Source organism: Haliotis asinina, chromosome 9, assembly GCF_037392515.1.
Source record: "Haliotis asinina isolate JCU_RB_2024 chromosome 9, JCU_Hal_asi_v2, whole genome shotgun sequence".
Classification (NCBI taxonomy): domain Eukaryota; kingdom Metazoa; phylum Mollusca; class Gastropoda; order Lepetellida; family Haliotidae; genus Haliotis; species Haliotis asinina.
The window spans coordinates 49464778-49488973 of record NC_090288.1 but is presented as its reverse complement, the minus strand read 5'-3'; the positions used below and the strand labels follow the sequence as shown (position 1 = coordinate 49488973).

Sequence of the window (24196 nt, the reverse complement as noted above, 5' to 3'; positions counted from 1 at the left end):
AAGTCTCAGTCTCCATTTTATTATGTTATTGTTATTCTTTTTACTATGACCTTTTCCCAGTACAATATGTTCATTTCAGAGAGTAGTTGGTTGTCCATCGAAGATATTGTGAGTCAAGAGACTCGCTCGGGAAGATAGTATTCCAGGAAGGAAGATAAGGAATCTTGTATAAAACCCAACACAGGTTGCCCTGTGGGGAGGGGACAGGGCAGGAGGTCTTGGCCAAGTGTAGGGCCATGGGGGAGATGTTGGGGAGCCGCCCCATGAATTAAAACTAAACACCAGTGACAGCTAGAGATCAACTGACAATTACAAGCCATATACTGGCTATGAATTCAGCAGATTGGTACAGACCCTGAAGCTATGGAAATCTAGACTTGCCACATTTTCTAGACTTGCGTGGGCTTTCTTGGATATTTATACCTCAGGGTCTGAACGACAGACTACAGGTTTAGGTGCTTGCTCGTCACGACCATGACCAAGAGTTTGAACTCACACACACATGTACACCACTTGAAGCTGCTTGGAACCTGTCGCTGTCATCTACCAGCGTGCAAACGCCCTGAGTGAGTGCCTTTTAGCAATATTTCAGCAATATAACGGCGGGGGATACCAGAAATGGGTTTCACACTGCATATAAGGGACTCGATGAGGGTCTACGGCGTAACTAGAGAACGCTTTAACCATTACTCTACCCCACCGTCCCAACAATATAATTACCAACAGAGTCTGTAAACGACTGGTCTTAGCCAAAGCTCAAATTATCTGGACTCTGTCCACGTACTGGGAAGGCGTTGATGTCAGGAGACTGAGCTGTGAATTAAATAGCCCATACCCTGTTTCCCACCACACTCCCTCACTCACTCCACCACCAACAGCCAAGGATCAGTTGACTGAGGCGGTATACCTGCTGTCTTACCTGGACAATAACATTTCATCTAATCTCTCTCAGCGTTTCCACACTATGTATGGTATAATCCCGGAATTTAATTTAATTTTTGGTGTTTCTCTCAGCGTTTCAACACTAGGCATATGCCAGGATTTTAAATTAGTTTAAATTATCTAGTTATGTTTTAGCGACCAGCAATACCACTCCTCCGTAACTTAAATATTTCTAATATTCGCTGCACATTTATTTTTCCTTAAGACAGTCAAGTCGATGTCTTGCTCGAGTTTACCAAAACGGGCACATGACCACATGCACCGCAACCTGTCATGGCTTATCACAGTTATAAATGGAGGCCAAGCGACAACACTGAAACTAATTACTCTCACCTCACAAGCTTATCGAAATAACTTAACGTCGCCTACTCCCGTTTGGGGAGACTTCGGCTGCGTTTTGGCGCACGGAAACGACAATGAACTATTTATGCATTAACTCTGGTTCATACAAACTCTGCAAATTTTCATCAACTAAATATGTTTCGAGATATTGCTTTCATTATTAAGCACTCTAATGTATGATTGTGGCTAATGTGGGTTCTTTTATTCAATACATTCTGAAATTGAAGCCTAATCATTAAAACAAGCGCTGAAATACCACACTTCTTATCAATTAAACAGACGAGGGATTAATTCAGCATGTAGATTATAAATATCCCGATAAGGCATCAATCACGGTAGCTATAGGTTACAAGTTTCCAACACCATGAAATATTTCAGGGTAACGGACGATTTGTGAGAAACAAGCTGACTATTCAGGGAATATCGGAGATCGAACGTTATGTCTCACAGGTAAGGGATTAAATATGTTTGTTTTCTCGTCATGAAAATCAACATACATGTCCTAAATTTGGGACTCGGATTTTATTATTTCGCACCTTTTAAATATTCTTTCGTTGGAATAAGAGTGTGAATAACTTTAGTACCTACATGATTCGTCATCTTCAGATTTTTATGTGTACTTTGTCAATTTATTGTTGTTGTTGTTGTTGTTGTTGTTGTTGTCAATTTATTGTTCCGAGTTTTCAGTGAAGATTCATGTTAGAATTTGTCTTCAGTAACTTACCGTAAGCGTAGACTAACGAGATTGGAAGGTCAGTCTCGCTGACTTGGTTGACGCATATCATCAAAAATGTCCAACTGCATCAACATGTGAGCGAGTTGGGTTTAAAGCTGTTTTGGACACTTTTCATGTAACATCACCACGGGTTAACTGAATGTAAGAGGGTGGGGGAGAAGAAGTGAGGCATGAAATAGATACTCACCACTTCTATGAAACCAAAATCACGATTAAAGTGCTGTCTCAGTTTCATTATAATCACATCTCTTAATCGGGTACAATGCCTGCTTTAAAGTGTTGCATCGGAATAAATTGCTTTCTTTTGATTCGACTGCTTGTTGACACTGGATCAGTGTCTCGGTGAATACGGGATTCGAACCCACGACCACAGGTTCCTGGCTCGGCAAATCGATGAAGCGACACCTGGTACACCTGGACCGTCCATGACATAAAAGAGACATGTTGAAGCACTGAGAAACTCATGCATCAAAGATTCTTGATGAATTAGGTACTTTAAGACAACCAACAACCAGGTGACACAGTCTTGATGACGTCATATTTCTAAGATGGCGGCCATTTACTTCAACCTGAGTGAGTTGAGGTAGATGACCGACATTCCCATGGTATCCAGAAATGGGATTCACACATTACTTCTACATTTCGGGAATCGAACGCGGGTCTTCAGTGTGATGATCGATTACGTTGACCGCAAGGCTTATCCCCTGCTCCTCAACCAATAAATCGTTTACTAAAACTAAAAATAAAATAAAGTTTTAATAAACATAATTAGTAATAACGGTTCGGGTATGTCCTGGAACCATTTCTTCAAGACAATATTTAGCAATATTCCAGCAATACCACAGCGGATGACACCAGAACTGGGCTTAACACATTGTATCCATGTCGGGAATCGAACCCGGACCTCCGGGATGACGCCTAACTCTCAGACGTCCAGGAGCCTCATGCTATATCATAGCACTATGATAGCTTTGTGAAACGAGAGTGAGTGCAAGTTTGGGACTTAATTTGCGTTAAGTAATGTTTCTGTATGTCTGTTGTCTCCCTCAGCTACTATAACAAGCAGTGGGCGGATGCCCAGCTTGCCCTGGTGGATCTTATAGAGCAGGAGACACCACCAGAGCCCCCACCTCCAGAGACGGTCAGTAGCTGAGAGAGTGAGTGAGTGAGTGAGCTGGGTTCAACACCCCACTTCAATTATTCCTGTCACATCGCATGTTTGTTTTCGTGACCTTTTTAGTTCGTGAAAGAATGAATGCGTGAGTACGCCGCTTTCAGCAATATTCCAGTAATATCACGGACGGTGACTCAGAAATGGGCTTCACACATTGTATCCACGTAGGGAATCAAATCCGGTCCATCGAGCGAAGGCTTTGACGACTGGATAGGATTCCACGATTGCAAGATGCTGTCACGTCGAAGGTCCCCTTTACACAGGACGGCGACCGCTCTGCCTTCTCTGGAATTACCAGGATGACAACGGTCGCCAAAGCAATGTTTCTGTATGAATGCCCCGGTGTACCTTCATTCAATATTTGACATTTCAGTGGCGATCTTTGAGTGTCCTAGAGATCCTCTCTGCTTTCTCTGTACCATTAGTTGACAGATAACGGCGTCCCTTCAGCGTTGCTTCTGCCTTCTCGCCGACCGTTGTGCCTTCCTTGTACATTCACTGGCGTTCGCTCTGCCTTCTCTCTGCCTTCTGTGGCGACTGTTGGACAACCTGCATACTCTAGGTACATAAGTACCTGACTACGACACTAGTTTCATACGAGCAGGCTAGTGAAATCACAGCGTAACGACATCAGTAAGCATGAACAATGTACCTCATTTGCAAATAGTTTTTTTGCAAGGTCAACAAGCATTTGTTTGCCAACCAGATAGCCATTGCCATCTTAAATAGAAGCATAAATAGATGCAGAAGAAGAAGAAGAAGACTGAGAACAGTGTGGATCCGCGCATGATCGATGCACCACAAGCGGTTGCACAAGCGGGACTACAACCAGCAAGAACTTTCATTATCTGAGAATGTAGCCAGCCCTTTTTGAAGAACGCCCCCAACGGGTTGGCCAAAGATTCGTCCTACCTCATTTGAGCGTTCAAAGGCGTTCTGGAAATTGTTAACATGCAGAGGGAAGGCAGAGAGGTCGTCGTGATGTGTAAAGGGGGCTTAGGGGAAGATCGTATCACCCGCTATCTGTGTTAAAGGAAAACAAGGTTCCTGTATTTGTTTAGCAGTCGGCTTGTATGACGTTTAAAGGTAATGCTAGCATTGTATAAATATGTGCACAAAACATGACATAGGACATACGTCCCGTGTTCCTTGAGTAACTTAACTTGACCTTGACCTCTACTTCCAGGACCGGTATGCGGTGTTCCAGATGTTGGCCACCCTGTACGTCAAGTACATCCAGATCTTCCGCGCCCTGGAGCAGGCATATGACCAGATCGTCCACCCCCAGAAGCGGCGCGTGTTGCGTCACGTGCTGGATGGGGTCATGGGCCGGGTCATCGAGCTGAAGTACGAGATGATGAATCTGGAGTGTTCGGAGTATCATTACTTTGATGACGTCCTGGCAGATCTCAAACTCACACCTGTACGTAGACATACGCTTAGTCTCTGAATATATGTAACGTTGATAGAAACAAACTACTCTCTCTCTCTCTCTAGCAGAAAAGGATCCCCAGACCGAAAAGGGATTAGCCTGGACTTAAGGAAATCTTGCTTCATCCAGTTTTTTAGCATTGCAGAAAGGGCTTGGCAGAGCCTAAAGTAATGTGATTCAGGTTCGTGATGACATGTTTGCCGTTAAGACTGCAGACTGAGTCCGAGGCCAGCATTTTATTCCGTACTTAATATACTGAGTCAAAATAAAAACTGCACAACTCACAGTAGTGAATAACTGCATGAATTGTTACAGTAGACAGTTTTGGGGTACCATAATATTAATCTCCAAATATCGACTCAAGAAATTTACCACCATAGCACAATTAAGTCAATCCAATCATCATGCACCATCGTGCAAAGTGTTTTATCACGTGCCACTGGTCACGTGATCTTATCACTGCACTTACATTCGATCGTGCATGTTCCCATCAACTGCACATCGTGAGAAAACAGACCCCATACAGCCAACCCGGTAAGGAATTACCTTCAGATCTTGACTGACAAAAGAAGATTACCTGATCTCAGTCCAATCGGGCACTTCTGGGATGCTCTTGAGTGACGTCTGCACACTCTCAGGAACCAGATCCAGAATTTGCAGGATCCTGGTGATGTTTTGCGGGAGCAATGCCTATTGTGTCTTCACGCATCAAACAATCCTTTAGGGAGGCCTTGCTTGCATCGCAGTTGCGAACACACAGGGTGGTCACCGATTGTTGCTGTTGGATTTACGCAGTTTATCCTATCGGCATTTACAAACACAGTATATCCCCTGTACCACATTCTTGTGTCCTTTCTTGTATATATCACTTGATACATGAATGTGAAGTTTTTAGAGTGACTCAAAGTGTACAAAGTTACCACCTCATTTGCAGCCTCTCACAAATTCAAAGTCCATTAAAAGGAAGAAGAACAAGTACGTGTTATTCTGTATTACAGGGCGACGTGGAGATTCCGATACCCCGGTATTTTGTGACGGAGCGGCTGAAGCCATTGAGAGAACGAGAGAAGATGCTTGGTCAGATTCTGGCAAAGATGGGACCCAAAGACACACAGAAGGTCCTATATTCAGACTCAGACTAACTCTCATTGGTGTTTATATTCAGTCCAGAATGACATAGTACAATATAAGCTCCACTGCTACTCCACGTGTTAAGGTATGGAAGCTACATTCACTTCGGCTCTAAGAACGCTTTGTCCATCGGCACCAAGTGACCGAAAACACTAGCTCCGAAACATGGCATACGGATCGAATGGAGATTTGGTGATATTCATCGCGTGTGACTTCTTGTCTTAGTCGGGATCCCGGTTTTATAGTTTCAGTCGTTTACCTCAGCATACTGACCTTGTTTTGTCCTATGTTATGTTTTGCATAACAGCATTCAGGGGAACAACAAGTTCCACAAAGCTGCAAAAAACATATTTACTCACTGTTACAGGACACAGGAGGTCCCCGCATGTCCCTGGAGGACGCCATACGTCTGATCCAGATCCACGAGCGCGCGAGACAGGGTCGTCTGCGTGCGGAGATCATGCTGAGGATAACGGAGAACTCCAGAAGAAGCCGGAAGCAACCACCCACGCTGCACCCGGATATTGCAGCAACTACCATTCAGAAGGTATATTCGGCACAGACGTAACTGGAGATTGCAGATGGTGACGTTCCGTGGACGTTTTGAAAGGTGTACATAATGTCGTATGTTTCAGGTTTGGAAGGGGTTTGCCCAGCGACGTCGCACACGAAGGGACAGGGAAGAGGAAATGACCTTTCTGGGCATGGTAGGTATTCGTTTTCTTCAGTTTGTGGCAGTTAAGTGAGTAGTGGTAGCTCTTGTTATTATTCTAGTTTTAATTTTGTTGATCCTTTGACCTTGATGTTGTTTATGTAATGTTTAATGTATATTTAACAACAACTATTGCTTTTTAGTACCATTTATTAATTAGTCTGTATTTAACCTTGTACATATAGTCTCTCGTAACACTTAACGGGTGGCTTGTAAAGGATAGTTTGTTTTACTGACTTGTCTATTGTTTTATAATGTAAATACGAGTTCAGTAAAATATCCCCCTGTCTACCTGCCTGTCTGTCTGTCTGTCTGTCTGTCTATAACTCCAAGTCGTGTTGTCTCTTCCCCCAGGCCACACCGTCTGTCCAGGTAAACCTGAAGAACACGCCCATGTCTCTGGCCCTAAGGACGGAAGAGACGCGGCGGCGCGTGCAGGAGCGTCACGAGATAGAGTACCAGCAGGCCCTGGAGGTGATCCGAGACAAGATCAGGGACACCGAGGGACCTGACATCAAGGACACAATGATGGACCAGATCAGACAGTGGTTCATCGAGTGCAGGTGGACACACGCTTACATCCCTTGCTTCTACTACATGTCTCGAAATAAGGGCTTAGTTCCTTCATATTATATATTTACTTATCACTTTATTGATGTATTCAACCATAACTCGAAATATTTGCATCACTTTAACGCCACGCTGTTTGACCGTTTATACCAGGCATATAGCTGGAATATTGCTGACGGCCGCGTAGAACGACAGTCACCTGCTAATGTGTTCATATGTTATATCAAATCGTATCCCAGCTGCGTAGATAGATGCTTATGCAGCTGATCACTGGACTGTCATGATTTGATTATGTACAGACCACCGCCACATATAATTTTAATGTTGCCGAGATAAACAACAAACAAACAAGCAAACAAGCCTATCTACTTCAGGGACGTCACGGGGAAGTTTCCGGAATATCCCGAGGAGGATGACGGGGGCTCAGCCGCCATCTTTAAAATGAAGACACCGGAAGACTTAGAGGAAGAACTCAAGGAGAAGGTGCTCGTAAATTGTATCTGTAAATTAACATTGTAAACTTAGCATAAGCATAAACTTAGACAGGTCAAGTCATTGCACATCGTTGTCCTCGTCAACAGATCTTAACAGCTTCCAGCAACAGGCAGGAATGTCTGCATTCACTCTTATCTCATCCTACCACCCAGTACCCGGACAATGCTGGGCACAATTAACGCGTCAAGCACGAGCGAGTTTGGTTTAGCGAAGTTGGACAGTAGTTCAGTCACATGGCGTAGTATCGGCGTTACGTGAGCGGTAGACCCGGCATGATAAAGGTCTCAGACAGTTACAACTTTTGTGAAAAGGTGTGGTGTGGTGGACAGGTGTGGTGGCCAGTTGTGGTGCACAGCTATGGTAGTCAGGTATCGTGCACAGGTATGGTGGACAGATGTGGTGGCCGGGTGTGATGCACAGGTGTGGGGCACAGGTGTGTTACACGGGTATTGTGAACAAGTATGGTGGACGGATGAGGTGGACGGGTGTGTTGCACAGGTATGGTGGACGGGTGTGGTGCACAGGTATGGAGAATATGTGTGGCGCACGGGTGTGGTGGCCAGTTGTGGTGCACAGGTATGGTAGTCAGGTGTAGTGCACAGGTATGGAGGACAGGTGTGTCGCCCAGGTATGGTGCACAGGTATTGTGGCCAGGTACACGCCCCACTCAGCAATATTCCGGCTGTATGGCGGTGTTCTGTAAGTAATGAAGTCCCGACTATGCAATCCAGGAACAGATTAGATGTGTCAACCAAACCAGCGAAACTGACCACCAGATCACGTCATGTTCATGGGTCCTTCACTAGTGGTAATATTCAGCAATGGGCTTCACACATTGAACCCATGTATGAAAGCGAACCCGGGTTTTCAGCGTGAAGAACGAACACTTTAACTACTAGGCTACCTCACCGCACCAACAGCGACAGACGTTGTAGTAGTAGCAGCAGCAGCAGCAGCAGCAGCAGTAGTAGTAGTAGTAGTAGTAGTAGTAGTAGTCATTGCATCACAATTTCCATGTCACAGGGCACAAGGTGGAATCAATCTTATCTTCACTACTTTGGTTTTCAGGAAGAGGCCAAAGATGGAAAAAAGGGTAAAAAGGGAAAGAAGAAGAAAGAAAAGAAAGGCAAAAAGGGAAAGAAAGGGAAGAAAAAGAAGGAGGACGATGGTGAGGTGAGTCGTTCGGGAGGGGGGAAGGGGAGGGGGAGGGAGCCTGCGCTGCTCCCGAAAGAGCATGCGTATTTCGCGTAGTTTCTGACGATTGATGTATTCAGTGCCATAAAACAAAACCAATCAAGTCAGAAAAGCGCTGCGTGACTGGCCTGACTGGAGGTCAGTCAACTCATATTAATCAAAGTAAGAAGCAAATCGGGTTTACTTCCACTGACTTTATTAAGAAATGAGTTATGCTGGGGCCAGCTCCAGAGAGGCAATACAATGCTTGTACTTGTATTGCCAAAGGTGCCGCTGTATCAACAGCAGGCTTGCCAACGTGGACAAATCATCAAAACTGAACTCAAATACACCAAAACAAGACAAAAATCACCAACAACAGGAAAATAAACTTCCCAAACTGCAACAATATCCTTTAAAACCGACACAAACGCTCTTTAACGAAAAACTAATCGTTTGACACGGTAACAGTTTACAACCGGTCCTGAGAAGGGTCGCCGAGCGCACGAAACGGCAGTCATAGCATCCCGAAACGGCGTAAATATTGTCAAAGATGGCGGCGAGGGGAGACGAACAGGCTTTGTTCAATAATGTTTATCGTCACCATGAATCTAATCTTGATAATTTGATACTGGAATGTAGCGCATCAACCCCCCGATTGTAATAAGCTTCAAACCTATGTTCATAGTTCTCAGTGTCAGGCTTGCGATTCTGCACAATACGGTCCCTTAAATTGTTCTACCGAACAGATTTTGTACTTTGTTGTCGACAATGTGTCGTGCTATTGTTTCTCTTCAGTTTTGTAAATAAATCTGAAATGTGTAGCGTCACATTCAACGTGAACAGTATTATGCCTCTAGTAGTTAATGTATGCGAGTTACGGTTAAGAAAGATCGCACGCAGAAAATGCACGCATGTATCTTATGTTTGACGGTGGTTAAACACACAATATATCGTTTTGTATTTTATATAACATATGTTACATTTAGGATGAGACTTTCTTAGTAAAGCACAAATTCTAGTACTTTTTTCAGTTGGATCCCATCCGGGATTCGAACCCACCCCATCAGGATCAGGCACCTATTCGCCGCCAGCATAAAAAGTGCAGCCTTGCGGTTATAGCGTTTGCTCGTCATGCTGAAGACCCGGATTCGATTCCCTGACATGGGTACAAAGCGTGAAGTTCATTTCTGGTGATATTGCCGGAATATTTCTAAGACGGCGTAAAATTTAACTCACTCACTAATTCAAGTGAATCTTCATTTTCTGTGCCCCTTGTGCCCAGAAGGATGTGAAGCGGTTTATGTCAACCCCCTTGACAGTTAAATGAGGGTCTCATGCAATCATTTTAAGACCTTTGTTTTGTGAAATACCTCAAAATAAAACTATTGCTACAGAAATTGTCAGCCTGGGTTTGTGCAAAATTCTAAAACATTTTATCTTAAAAATCCATCCAGTACAATCTGTACGGGTTTATCCTTCAGTGTAGAGTCAAGTGTAAATTTGTTATACAGCGATACCTCCGGGAATTTTCACTTCACCTTTTTCATACGATTAGAAACAGTGTCCGTTGTCCCGTGCCTTTAATCCAACAAAGCGGCAGTAAAATAATTATTATGTCAGTTCATGCGGTTGGAAAATGTTTTTGTTTATCAACTTCGCATGCCGTCGAAGTAAGCGAGCGACTGAGTATTGTTTTAAGTCGTCCTTAATATTCCAGCATTATCACGGCTAGGGGCACCAGACATGGGTCACAAGGGTCTTCATCGTGACGCGCATTACCTACCGCCCCCGTCGAGGTAAGACGTCACATAGACAGCAAAGATAAAACTTGTCTATCTGATCCCAATTTGGATGGTATTAGTGATAAGCTTAGGTTTCTGGGGGCTTTGTCTAATCCTTTTTCCACACAGATTATAGGGAAAAGATTGCACTAAAATATTTCATATCATTTCAAAATGTCTTGTCGAACGTACTGTTGCCTCGAGGTTAAAGCTTGATCCTTGAGCCATCAAACTCCGGTTGTGCTGACGATGTTGATAATAGAAGCGAGTCACAATGTTCTGTACGTAAAACCAAACTCACTCATCCTGCACAACAGTCGTTATTCAGAACCATCTGACTGGATTTCCATCGATCACTTGATTGTTTGGTTTTTTTACAGGCCACCGTCACATGGTAGGAATACTACTGTGCAGCGTCAGTGAAAACATATTTCTCTTTCAGGCAACTCTTTGTCATGTCAGGCGTATCGACAGTGCAAGATATTGCACACCCATCTCCAGAACAACCTGGTGTCACCACGTGTTTTCAATGAACCATTCATTGTTTTCATAGCGATTTTTTTCTCTTGATAGTGTGTTTCAGAGGATAGACAAAATTGTGTATTCGTTTGCACTGGCGTTCTGTATCGTATTTAGTTCGTGAACTAAATAATATTCATAAGATGTCCTTCCACAGATGCCATTCGCCCAGAATACGGTGCTATTTGAAATGGATATATACTCATTACCAAAAATAAATAAGCAACAAGTATTTTCAGAGGAATATTATAAATCTCGATTTTTGCCGACATGTTTCTGAAAGGTAAATAATCAAAGAATACATAACCTGTAGAGACTGTCAAATTCATTTATCTGATAACATTGATAACATCACCCGAATACAACCACCCTCAGAAACAACATGTAAAATGCGTGCCAGAGGTGCACACTGATCTGTGTAAACTTACCTGTAATCATTCCTGTGGTAAAACAAACTTGGATGATATGGATGATAATGCCCGTCCATGGGTGAAGATGACTGAGAAAGAGTTGTTAAGATAAATAACATCAAACATAAGGACTGGTCTGCAAGGTCACTTGACCTTAATCCTACCGAACATGCTTGGGGCATTATTGGAAGTCGTGTTGACGGTCTCCATGTTCACTCCCAGACTCTGGATGACCTTGAGCAGGCGTTACAAAGAGAATGGAAGAACGCCCAACCGCAGCAACGTTAAAGGCCCATTTGGCCAATGCAAAGATGCGTAAAAGCTTACATTTATGCTCATGATGGTCATACGCGTTACTGAACACTGCTTCACAGTCCAAAACTGACTTTAACCTTAATAATAAACATTTGCTCCAGCCATGCAGCACATTTCTTATGGCTGTTTCACGGGCACATGCTTTTGATTTTTATGTAAGTCTATCATTGCTCAATACCATTTCATGTTGTTAATCACGTGTACACATCTCTCACCTTTCTCTTACATCATTCCATTAGTTGCTGTTTTTATAAATGAAAATGTGATGAGACTAAAACTTTAGAGGAGTATATAACGGTATTGTGTGACTTCGCAAAGATGACCACTACCATGGTCACTGTCGTTCATTCCGGATGTACGTCAGTATGTGGCGTGACTACGTTGTCGATCGAGCTGAGAGACTGACAACTAGTGACATATATTTCCCTCTCATATAATGTCAAAAATGTGTTCGCCAATCATCGAGTTTGTTTATGTGAGGCACTCTCTTCTTCTTTAGATGAACATCAACAGAAGTCTTCAGTCTTAAATGATACAGAGGGGCAGAGTAAATTTCCTGATATCGTGAAACATGAGAAATGACATAAAGCTGGAATATTGTTGTGTTCAGCGATTAGCAACGAACAAATATTTAATCCCGGACTGTTTTGTGTTTGTGTACACACACACACACACACACACACACACACACACACACACACACACACACACACATATATATATATATATGAGTATCTGAGAGCTCAAGTGAGCTTTAAGTAGGTCACCATCTTACATATTAACACTAAAACTTGATCACGAAGATGGACTCTTGCGATGCTCTCTGTTTTCCACAAAAAGTTAAGAAAACCATTTGCCTGTGATTTTAACAAGTGAATTAAGCTTAAGTGACTAAATGCTGGTATGACGTCACACAGATCGCCGCCATATATGTGGAATATTGATGATGAACAACAAGCTAACAAACAATGCATGTTAACAGGAAGAGGAAGAAGGATGGAAGATGACACCATCCAATTTCGTCCCAGCTGTCTGTGATGGATCCAACGCTTATAGAGGTATACCCACCATACGTTCATTTCGTCTTCACGGGTGATTGTTTCTGTTTGTGCTAATTACAGTCCAATTGTACCAGACAATCCTGTTGCACAGCAACGATCTGTGACATCTTCCCACGATTCGGCAATGGCTACTCACAAGGACTGCTTACCCGCTCCAACAGTGAGTCTTCTCTGGCGACAAAGGGTATTGGGACTATGTCCTGTCCGACCCTTCCAGAAATACACCTGGATTATTCCTATCTGCGTCTTGAGGTCAGAGACGACTAACGGAATCGGGTGGTCTTTCTCGTTGACTTGGTTGAAACATGTCGTAGTACACCAATTGTTCATGGTATGACTGATTTTAGCGTTGTGGAACTGGAAACTTCTGAGTGCTGGGTAAAAGAACAAAGAACTACTGATTGGGTCGTCAAATAATATTTACTGCTTCCTTTTCAGACGTCTGGCAACGACGCGACGAGAGCGGCAACTACTCCCAGCAGTACGACACGGAGTTAGTGAGGGAAGAGAAGCGGCGGGAGGTGGAGGATGAGGTCAGAGTTCAGGTGGATGAACTGATGAGGACCGAGCTGAAGAATCTCATGATGGTCAGGCTCTCTTGTTTATACACTGCATTATGCAACATGAATCAATTGTACATGGGGGATTTTCCTTTTTTTTTATTTCTAATCTATTTAAAAGCATCAACCTTAAAACCATAAACCTCATACGTGATATTGCTGGAATTGCTAAAGGCTATGTAAAGTTTCAAATCTGTTTCAGCTACTCCTGTTTGCATTTGCACTTGAGTGTTTGTCGTATGATACAATGTCATCATATCTCAGCTACGTAGATCGATGCTCATACTGTTGATCACTGGATGGTCTGGTCTAGACTCGATTATTTACAGGCCACAACCAGATTGACGAGTGCCACGTTAAACACAGCAACTAGAAAACCATTTGTTGTTAATGCATGAATACACAGATTACAAATCGTACATATCGTTTTATTGTTTGGTTAGTAATTGTACGGTGTCAGTTCTGTAAGGTGTTCACTTGCTGGTGTTGGTAGGGCTACTTGTACAAATCGTGGTCCAGCATTTGTGAAACCAAAAGTCATAATTAGAATATGGGCTTCCTTTAGGCAGTTGATCGAGACAAAGGGAGGAAGAAAGGAAAGAAGAAAGGCAAAAAGAAGGGAAAGAAGAAGAAAAAAGGGAAGAAAGGGAAAAAGAAGGACAAAGACCTGACCCCTAACAGGTGAGAGTACAGCCATCAGTATCGGCGCTGTGGACCGTCAGGTAGCCCAGTAGGTAGAACGTTCGTTTGTCACTCCGAAGGGAACAATTTGTCAAACCTTAGTAGTCAATCTCTATCTATTAAAAACGTGTGTTATCATGGCGAGACGGCGATGATATATGCTCATGCTATCACTCAGTGGTTTGCCACACACTCACATTTGCCACTCGCTATGAATGAGTTCAGTTTACCCCGCTTTAGCAATATTCCAGCGGGGCACACCAGACAGGGGCTCTACACATAGTCAGCACGTTGGGAATGGAACGCGGGTCTTCGACTTTGGCAAGCGAACGCTTTAACCACTAGGCTACCCCACCGGCCTTCAGGTAACTCTGATATAGCCGGTTAAGTGCTGTGTTAAACGGCGTTCATTATGTGTCATTCAGGACAGTCTACGTCCCAAACAGGTGAGATACAAATCCAGCAAGGCGATTTCCATGAAAGAAGAAGCTCCAATCTACTGACTTGGTTTCGCCGCCTTTAGCAACATTCCCGAAATATCACAGCGGGGGACACCCGAAACAACCTTCACACATTGAAACCGCGTGAGGAATCGAACCCCGGCCTCAGTGTGACGATCGGGCGCTTTAACCACTAAGCTACCACCACAGCCCCAGCACCAATCTAATCTTCAAGCTGAATAATATCGCGGTAACGTCCCCGACAGGCATGTTGGTTGGTTTACATGTTACGACTGACTTGATGTATTATAGTAATATATTACTGAAATGTACACCCGACGCTGCTTAATTAACTCGGACAGAGATGTGGGTCTGTAGTCTGGAGTTTCGCTGCTTATGGATCAGAATGAATACACTGGGGAATACACATAATTGGTATGTTTCAGTTCCAACCAGTCATTCTATTGTTGTGAGTGGTGTAAGTGTTGGAATTATCCTGATTCCCCGCTTCACAAGTTAATTTGTTTGAGTATGTTCATTACAACTGTAGCCATGCTAACGTCATTGTTTTTTTGCTTTCTCCAAGGAGTTCATCATACTGGTCTAGATTCTAACTCACCATTAGTATAGCATTGACCTAAGGGTCGCATCTTTGCCGTCTTATACTATTGAAATGCACTCAGTGCCAAAGAATGAGTTACCCTCCTGCCTTTATCATCATTTATTAGTTTAACGACACAGCTTTTAAGTGACCATACGGTTCCTTATCGTGTGGCTATAAAATGCAGCATAAAGTTTCATCTTCACTTGAACAGATTTAATAAATTCATTCACGGAAGAGAGCAACGTTTCTTTTTTGGGTTTTTTTGTATGTTATACCGTGTTCATTTAATCATTAATCTGAAGTCTAGATGTCTAGTCATTGTCCAGATTCGAAACCGTCACTAGTGTCCTATCGCAAATAAAGGAAGCAACTCTGCGAGGTGATGATATTGGCAGATATATGACAAAAGAGTACCTTGGCTTATTCCATTCTCACTGTATTTGTAAAATCTGACAGCTCTGTTTCTCCATCAGGACCATCGAGGACCTGTACGAGGAGCTGGTGACTCAGGGCATCATCGTTAGGGCCCCACAGGTCAAGCTGTCCGACTTTGAAGGAGACTACAGCTATCTTGGTACCACTCTACGCGACGCGGGAGTTGAACCCATGCCTTCCCTCAGTGACGTCAGACGGCTTGTCGCAGAGTTCGGCATACTGCCGTTAGGTACAGACACTTTTTCATACGTATTCACAAACTTAGATGAAATGGATATTTTTCATCTAAATAGTATTTGTAAAAGTCAACTTATAGAGCACTCCAATCCAGGGTCTCCTTTCACAAAGCACTAAGATGATCGTTAAACACTGAGGTAACCTTAAAGGGATGTTAAAGAATGGGAGTTAAGGTTAGTAAAGGCTGCTTTGTGAAAAAAGCCTCAGACACACTAGGACACTAACGTACTTTCCAACTCCCCGGGAATCATACAGCCAATCTGAATGTGAGCCATGTGATAACTGTGTCGTGGTATCTGTTGGTATGCAAATAACACCCACAGACAATGTCTGGAATGAGCTGAAGTGATGTTTTCTTTAAAACGCTTTATACAAACTGGACGTGGAATTGGTAGAATCGGAGTTCTTATTCTCGAAAAGTTCCTAGCCCTAAGAATTCTTAACTTCTTACCTAGTGTGTGACGAATGGGCCTAAAAGCCCGAGACTATCTAGCCAGGGCCCACTTGCACAAAGCTATCTTAGCGCTAAGACTATCTTAAGCCTTTGTTGAAGAATGGGAGTTACAATCATTGTAGCGCTTCGTGCAAGTCAGCCCAAATCTTTAACTTACCTTATGTATGACAGTTCAATATGTACATTGTCTTATCATATGAGGGCCGCCTTTGTTCGTGTGCTGGGGTAGCCTAGAGGTTGAAGCGTTCGCTCGTCACACTGCCGAAGACCTGCGTTCGATTCCTCCACGGGTAAATGCCCATTCCCGGTGCCTCTCGTCGTGATATTGCTGAAATATTGCTAAAGGCGGCGTAAAACCATCTCACTCACTCACTCACTCACTCACTCACTCACTATATATTAATATGCCATGCACAAAAAGCGCGTGTTCAGATGTATTGTTCTACCTCAGGGTCAGCTGCAGTGCACGAGAAGGCTCCTCTCACCAAGTCCATCATGCTGGCGGGACCACGTGGTACAGGCAAGCGGATGTTGGTCCACGCTATTTGCCAGGAGACTGGAGCCAACCTGTTTGACCTGAGTGCTGCCAACCTGGCTGGAAAATACCCGGGGAAGGACGGTCTGAAGATGTTGATGCACCTTGTCTTCAAAGTGAGTAGAGAGTTGTACAAGTAAAGTAGCTTTTACATACCCTCCCCAACATCTCCCACCATCCCAACTCCATAAATCTAATGATTACCTTCTTTTCATGACCATCCCAAACATGACCAAACATATCCACCCCAATCATCCCAAACATGTCAACCACAGTCATCCCAAACATATCCACCCTTATCATCCCAAACATATCCACCCCAGTCATCCCAAACATATCCACCCCAGTCATCCCAAACAAATCTCAGCAACCATCATTGCTATTATTATTTCTTTGTTTGTTTGTTTTTTTTATTTTTGATATTGGTTGTTGAACACCATTCTGTTCTGTGAGAAGGAGCTGGTCTTCAAGATAGGTCCATGTACACCGTGGTATGTCATTTCAGTAGCAATAAGGTACGTTCAAATAGCGTTCCATCTCAGAAGGATGACTTCTTCAAGCCTCCTTGGTGTTCCAACTAAGTACAATTAAAATAAACTGGACTGGTTCTGACTTTAACGCTGATCAAGAGACAAAATATGTGGCAAATATTATTCACCTAATATGTATGTTATATGAATTAGGAGCACGCGGGTATTTGTCGACGTGAAGAAACTGTGCGTTATTTGTGGCAGGTTGGGCGTGCCCTGCAACCCTCGGTATTCTACATCAGCGACTGTGAGAGGATGTGCAAGAAGAAAGTGCCCAAGTCAGACCCAGTACGTTGTGAGACCAGTGAATACATGTATTCATCTTGTAGCAGAGATGTGAAATGATCGATATTGTTTTTTTTTTCTTTGGTATCTTTTAAAAACATTTGTTTCAGAGACCCGTGATGTTCCGGGTTTCAACGTGAGGTTAAATCCTCATGTTGCTCAAGTAATCTCGCTTTGTTGGCACGAAAACCTGGAGAAGTCTAACTAGGTCGGAAGGTCAGATTCGTGACTTGGTTGACACGTGTCATCCTACCCTCCTTACATAGATTCATGCTGTTAATCACTGGGTTTTCTGGCCAAGGATCGTTTATTTACAGATCGCTGCCATATAACTGAGATGTTGGTGAATGTGACGTAAGACAACAAACAAGCTGTGAAAAGAAGATGACCAAACACGAAATTTAAGTTAATTCCAACAGAACGGACCAAACAAACTCATTTGTCATTTGAAGTTAACACTGAATCAAAATATGTCGAACTAAATTTGTTAATACCACTGTCATTCAATGGATGGGTATATTTAATTAGGGACGGTGGGATAGCCTCGTTATGCTGAAGACACGGGTTCCATTCCCTACGTGGGAACAATTTGTGGAGCCCATTTCTGATGTGATATCATTCGTAAAACACTTTACTTGCTATACGTAATCAGTACGCAATTGTTTGGCCGAAACGCAAGCATATTGTTTAACGCTATACACTGTCCTTGCAGACCTGTCTGATTCAGAATGTACAAATGCCAACCTGAAGGTGATTGCGAGTGGAGTTTTTGCATACTGCATAATGTCATGATAGTTTCTGTATTTGTCAATACAATAGCGTCTGCATCTCACGACACAGAAGAATTGTGTCTATTCTCGTCTTGGTAAATGTTTATCTCAGCGAATAAACTGGAAAGCTGATATAATTACGCGTGTCGCACACGATGGAGCAACATGTTGTGTTTACAGGATAAGACGAGTGTTCATTTATTATGCAACGTTTTCCGATCGATCTTGTCTTGTTGATATTAACCTGCATACATCTCCATCCCCCTTTTTCGAGCACCAAGCCCCCCCCCCCCCCCCCCCCCCAGTCACGTACGCAGTCACGCTACTCCTCATCCGAAAGCTCATACTATCTCTTGAGAACCCCGTGAAGATCCGAGTTTGAACTGATCTTCAGCAACCCATGCTTGCTGCAAGGGGCGAGTAAGAAGATCGGGTGGTCAGGATCGCTGAAGTGCTTGACGTGTCTTCGTCTGTCATTTGCGTAAATCGATGCTGGTCACTGGATTGTCTGGGTCAAGACAATTCGAACAAACTGCTTGAATATGGCTGAGTGCGTTGTTTAACATCAGTCAAGCAAAATCTTTGTCAGAGTGCTCATGCTGGTAGATACCGAATAAAATAGTGATCAGGGAGTGTGACTGACTGCGATCCCGAAAGATGGCGTATGTCCTATCCCCAGACTTGATAAGTTACAGACCAGTGTGCTATGGCTAGAATTGTTCACTCACTCACTCAATACCCCCTCACTCACACGCTTGCCAGACTGACCCGAAGCGTCTGAAGAAGGAGCTGCCCAAAGCCCTGAAGACCATCAAGTCTGAAGACCGTCTGCTCCTTGTGGGAACAACCAGATGTCCGTTTGATGCAGAGATGAAACCCCTGATGAGCTGCTACAACCGGCTCATCCTCATTCCTCGACCAGACTACGCATCCAGACACTGTGAGTGCAGCACAGATAGTTGCAGCAGGACTGTCAAGAATTTCACGCAGTTATTTGTATTAGTCTAATCCAGCTACGAGTTACTTTGTCGTCCGGTTTATAATTGGTCGTTACGAATTGCACCGTGTGGTTAGAGCGTTCGCTCGTCACGCTGAAGACCCGGGTTCGATTCCCCACTTGGGTACAATGTGTGAAGGTGTTTTTGGTGTCCCCGTCCTGATATTGATGGAACGTTGCATAAAGCGACGTAAAACTAAACTCACTGACTCATGAAATTGTATTGTAATATATCTTAATTCTGTCATATACGATGAGAAGGATAGCCAAATTCGTATGTTTATCACATAGTTTAAAAACACACATGAAATGCTTTAGTAAATCAACAATTCCTATTCTACCATAAACCTAACTTGATGGAGATCATGGACGAATATGATATATTAATAATATAATTGTTATTAGTCTCTCCTCTCTGTAAGGCAAGCAGAGCTATGTTGCTACCCACAGACGTTACTTGATGTCAGTTAAGACAGAAGATCTTATGTCAACCAGAAATAGCAAAATTTCGAAAGGCTTAATCAAATTTATGATATTTTCACATGGTGCATTCTCATGCTGTAAAACACACATCTATGCAATGTCTATGACTATAGGTCACAAGACCACCAACTGAATTGACTGCCTGCCTGGTTTGTTTGACATTGGCTTGAGTCGTCTTCTTCTAAAGAGCTATGGTGGCCTCAACGCCGAACAAGCTGCCTGTATGAAATCCATGACACACTTTGTATGACGGTGGCCTGAACGACTACACCTTCTCCTTCAGTGCTATGGCGTCGCCTCATCACCAAGTATAATGGTGTGTTGACCAATCACCTGGACGTCAGCTCTCTGTCCAAGGTGACGGAGGGCTACACACCCGGTCACATGGTGACGGCTGTCCAGCAGGTGCTCACTGACCGCCGTATCCAACAGCTGTCCAAGAAGCACCTGCAGGCTGTGGAGTTTGTGGCACCGCTAGCCAGGATTGACCCAGTCTTTGCCGAGGAGGAAGACTCCTTTAAGGTCAGTTTTAAATGAATGAAAGAGCGACTTACGTACTTTTGACATCATACAAATGTGAGGACACACATACGCACACCCACACACAAACATAATCAGTTCTGTATATTACATATAATGTATTTGATATAGCTACTGGCAGTATGTGTGTGTACACAATTGGCTAAACTATTTGTGTCACTGTTATCCGTTATAAAAGAGAACAAAATGTGTTATTTATTCTCCATATACAAATCACTTTTGAAAAAAATTTAGTTTTTTCCAACTTACCGGGTTTTTTATTTCTTTCATGTTATACATTTACGATTGTTTTTCTTGTACACATGTTGAAATTATGGTAACTGGTTCTCGCAGCGAATAACGAGAAACCTGCTGGTGCGGTGCAAAGGAATGATTCATTATTCCTTCATAACCTGTTTAAATAATACTGTAGTCCTCGCCACTTGTAACAGAACCAGGAAATAACGCGAACTGTCATATTTGGCTGCATGTGCAGCATTCAGACCCCACCAGCATGAAGGTCAACACACGTGTAGATGGCGCTTGTATCCGTCCAGGATTTCATGCAGATGTAAAGAAGACAAATTCTCTTAAAACAAGTGCTCAAATGTAATCTATGTTATATTTTGGATTACACCTTCTCAAACAGATATTCAAACTGCTGTTGACCAACTTTACTTCGAGTCATATCCGTTCATTCATCCAGGTGTCACATTTACCCGTATTGTAACCGTGAGGTCACATCTGTTGTTTATTGTTTATCGTTATCAAAATGGATTTCGCAAGAAGCGCATCTTGTAAATTTTATGAGTGAGCGAGTTTAAGTGTAAACCGCTTTTACAATACTCCAACAATATCACGGCAGGGACCACTAGAAATGAGCTTCACATATTGTACCCATATCTTCACACATTGTGGGGAATCGAACCCGAGTCTTCGGCATGGCGAGCAAACGCTATAACCACTAGGCTACACTACCGCCCCCTTTCTGTGGGTAATGTCAGTAATACCCCTATCGTCATTAATGGAATGGCTTCTTCCATTTTATATGTATCCGCACACATAAAGTAGCCTGCGATGAGTCGTGATTCCACTTCAAGTGGCGAGGACGTTTAGCATCCTCTGTCATGGAGACTCTAACACAAACCTATAACGACCATTTCACTAACGCTGACCTACCGCTGAAGCCATTTATCCTGCATCTTGTCCTGACTGTTATCCTTTATTCAACGTCTTGTTTTAGGAATTACATACAAATTAATGATATTATAGACTATTCATGGATACTTGAAGGATTATCTTGGCTGAAAGCACCTATTTAGCATCGCGACTGTGGACATTTATCGTGTAATGGCACTATCACAGTGGACTACGTATAACCTTGTAGCTGCACCGCTTAATGGCACTGCATTTCGACGGGAGGATCAAGTCATTATGTCTGTTATTTGATGACTTAGTAACTTACATACGATATCCGTCTCTGTGTGTGAATAATTCATCGTTCCGCTCTTCGATATTTACGAATATCAACCCGACCGAACCAAGCCGACCTCATACATACTCACACGTAGGATCAGTGACCTATGGACTTTCTTATCAAAATGACATGATTTGAGTGGTATATGGACTTTCTTTTCAAAATGACATGATTTGAGTTTGACTGGAACTATGTAACCTATCTCCGTGACCTGTGGACTTTCTTCCCACAATGGCATGATTTGGGTTTGACTTGAAACATGCAACCTTTCTGAGAGACATGGTGAGCTAATTACATGATAATGGACCAAACATGATGCCTTGGAACATATCTATGTGCTTATGGCCTGTCCTACATTATACAACTGAACTGGGATGTCCTCTTGTTCCAGGCCTGGTATGCCAAGACGCCCATGGGCAAGAAGCGAGCCAAGCTTGCTGAAGGTAACGAAGAAGAGGGGAAAGGTAACGGCAAGGGTGACAAAGGCAAGAAGGGCAAGAAAGGAAAGAAGGGAAAAGGCAAGAAAGGAGGAAAGAAGGGGAAGAAGAAAAAGAAGAAGAAATAGATGGTGACTTTTGTGTAAGATGAAATATCCTGACTACATTCCAGAAGTATAGTTGTGTGGTGATTGTTTCAACCATAGCTGTAACTTTTGAATATGCAAATTTAGGAGTTTCAGTATACATGTACAAGATTTTCACGTATAGTCTTTGTCTGCGATACACTATGAGTGATTTTTATGTCTTTAATCGTTGCTAATCAAACTTAAGACCTGGTCGACAAGAATAATGATATAGTGTTAACTCGCGTTTTCTCCCCAAAAAAAATCGTGGGTAATTTTAGTTTGAATAAAATGGATTTGTATTTAAATATCTCCATTGTGGTACGTTAAAGGGATCAGGGCGAAGGATGTCCCGAATTTGGCGTTACTAATAAGAAAGTTAATTGACAGTGAGACCAGCGAACGCATTAACCACTACACCACCATCCCGCATACTGGATACCTTGATGTTCGTGTCCATGACTAGCATTTGGGAAACGACGTGAATCTTGAAAATCAACATTTCAGAATATTATCAACCAATGAAGAATTGTCCCTCAGTAATCCATGCTTGTCGTGAGAGGCGACTAACGGGATCGGGTGGTCAGGCTCGCTGGTTTGGTTGACACATGTCATCGTATCCCGACTTCTTAAATCTATGCTCATGCTGTTGATCACTGGATTTGTCTGGTCCAGATTTGAAAATTTACAGACCGCCGCCATATAGCTGGCATATCGCGATGTGCTGCGTTAATCAACAACCAACCACACCAACTGTTATCGCCCGGTGTTTCCATACTAACGACTCCGAGTTAGAAATAGTGCTCAGTGCGTGCGTGCGTAAGTGAAGAAACTCCAAACTGATGAATCTGAGATGCGACCTTACATTTTACCCCACGCCCACTCAATCAATACCTATATACGCTGCCTTAATGACCTCGGCCGGTTTCTATCTAATAAATGCTAATAATTACACACGCCTACCGTGGTATCAACATCTGCATCATTCGTACACGTGTTTTCATGTTGAGGACTGCCTTGGAAACAAAATTATTTGTATTTGCTTCATTTATGGATATGCATTGCGAAAATACTGAAGGTTGTAGAATACCTACCGCACACCTACTAAGTAAAGCAGCTTTACTTTTCAATGGGTTTGGTAACTGGGACTGATACCTGAAATTTGTATCCAGATCGTGAACATGTTGTGTTCATACCTCCAGATCCTATGGATTCAGTTCATGCAATGAGCTCCATGAGATAAGAGGAAATCCTCTGCCATGTTCCGCCTTGAATGTCAAGGATTGTCCTTTCATTGCATGAATGGCCGACGTTTAGTTTATTGGAGGAATGTTGGAGGAATAAGCGGCCTGAAATCATTCTAATACTCTTAATGACCGAGTCACAAAACAGAAATTATATTGCCGGATTTCATTGTTCTTCTGTTTTACTTCAGATTATCTAACCTTGCAACCTCCACCTTCACCTACGCTGTGTGTGTTACCATAACAACAAATCAGTCAACAGTCTCCCTCAGTCCCCACATTCCCTGTCCGCTCTCTCCCAGCGTTCATATATTGCCATCTTATCATCATCATCCTTTTTTAGTCCGTACAACAAAAGCTCTTACAAGCGATAGTTACCATGACATCCGTGACGTCAGCAAAGTCTTATGATTTGATATCTGAGGATGGTTGTCACTTGATTGTCTTTGTTTATTGACATACGGGTCTAGGATTTGTCACATGCATGCCATAAAAGTGTAGCGCTTGCCCTTTGATAAGAATGAATGTCGACTTCTCCTTGGCCCTGGATTTACGTCAAAGCTAAGAGTGAACTGATCTTCAAAACA

The 24196-nt window shown here is 43.0% G+C and overlaps 1 protein-coding gene across 1 annotated transcript; it reads left to right on the top strand.

Moving 5' to 3' along the window:
• The first annotated feature begins 3050 nt into the window (after positions 1 to 3050).
• On the top strand, positions 3051 to 22390 carry LOC137297305 (dynein regulatory complex protein 11-like). Its single transcript, XM_067829316.1, has 17 exons — positions 3051 to 3161; positions 4381 to 4617; positions 5625 to 5744; positions 6125 to 6304; positions 6393 to 6464; positions 6824 to 7032; positions 7414 to 7522; positions 8603 to 8707; positions 12718 to 12793; positions 13235 to 13383; positions 13922 to 14037; positions 15555 to 15745; positions 16659 to 16858; positions 17477 to 17560; positions 19090 to 19267; positions 20091 to 20329; positions 22195 to 22390. The coding sequence occupies exons 1-17, from the start codon at positions 3051 to 3053 to the stop codon at positions 22366 to 22368; spliced, it is 2550 nt and encodes an 849-aa protein (XP_067685417.1). The 3' UTR covers positions 22369 to 22390.
• The last annotated feature ends 1806 nt before the right edge of the window (positions 22391 to 24196 follow it).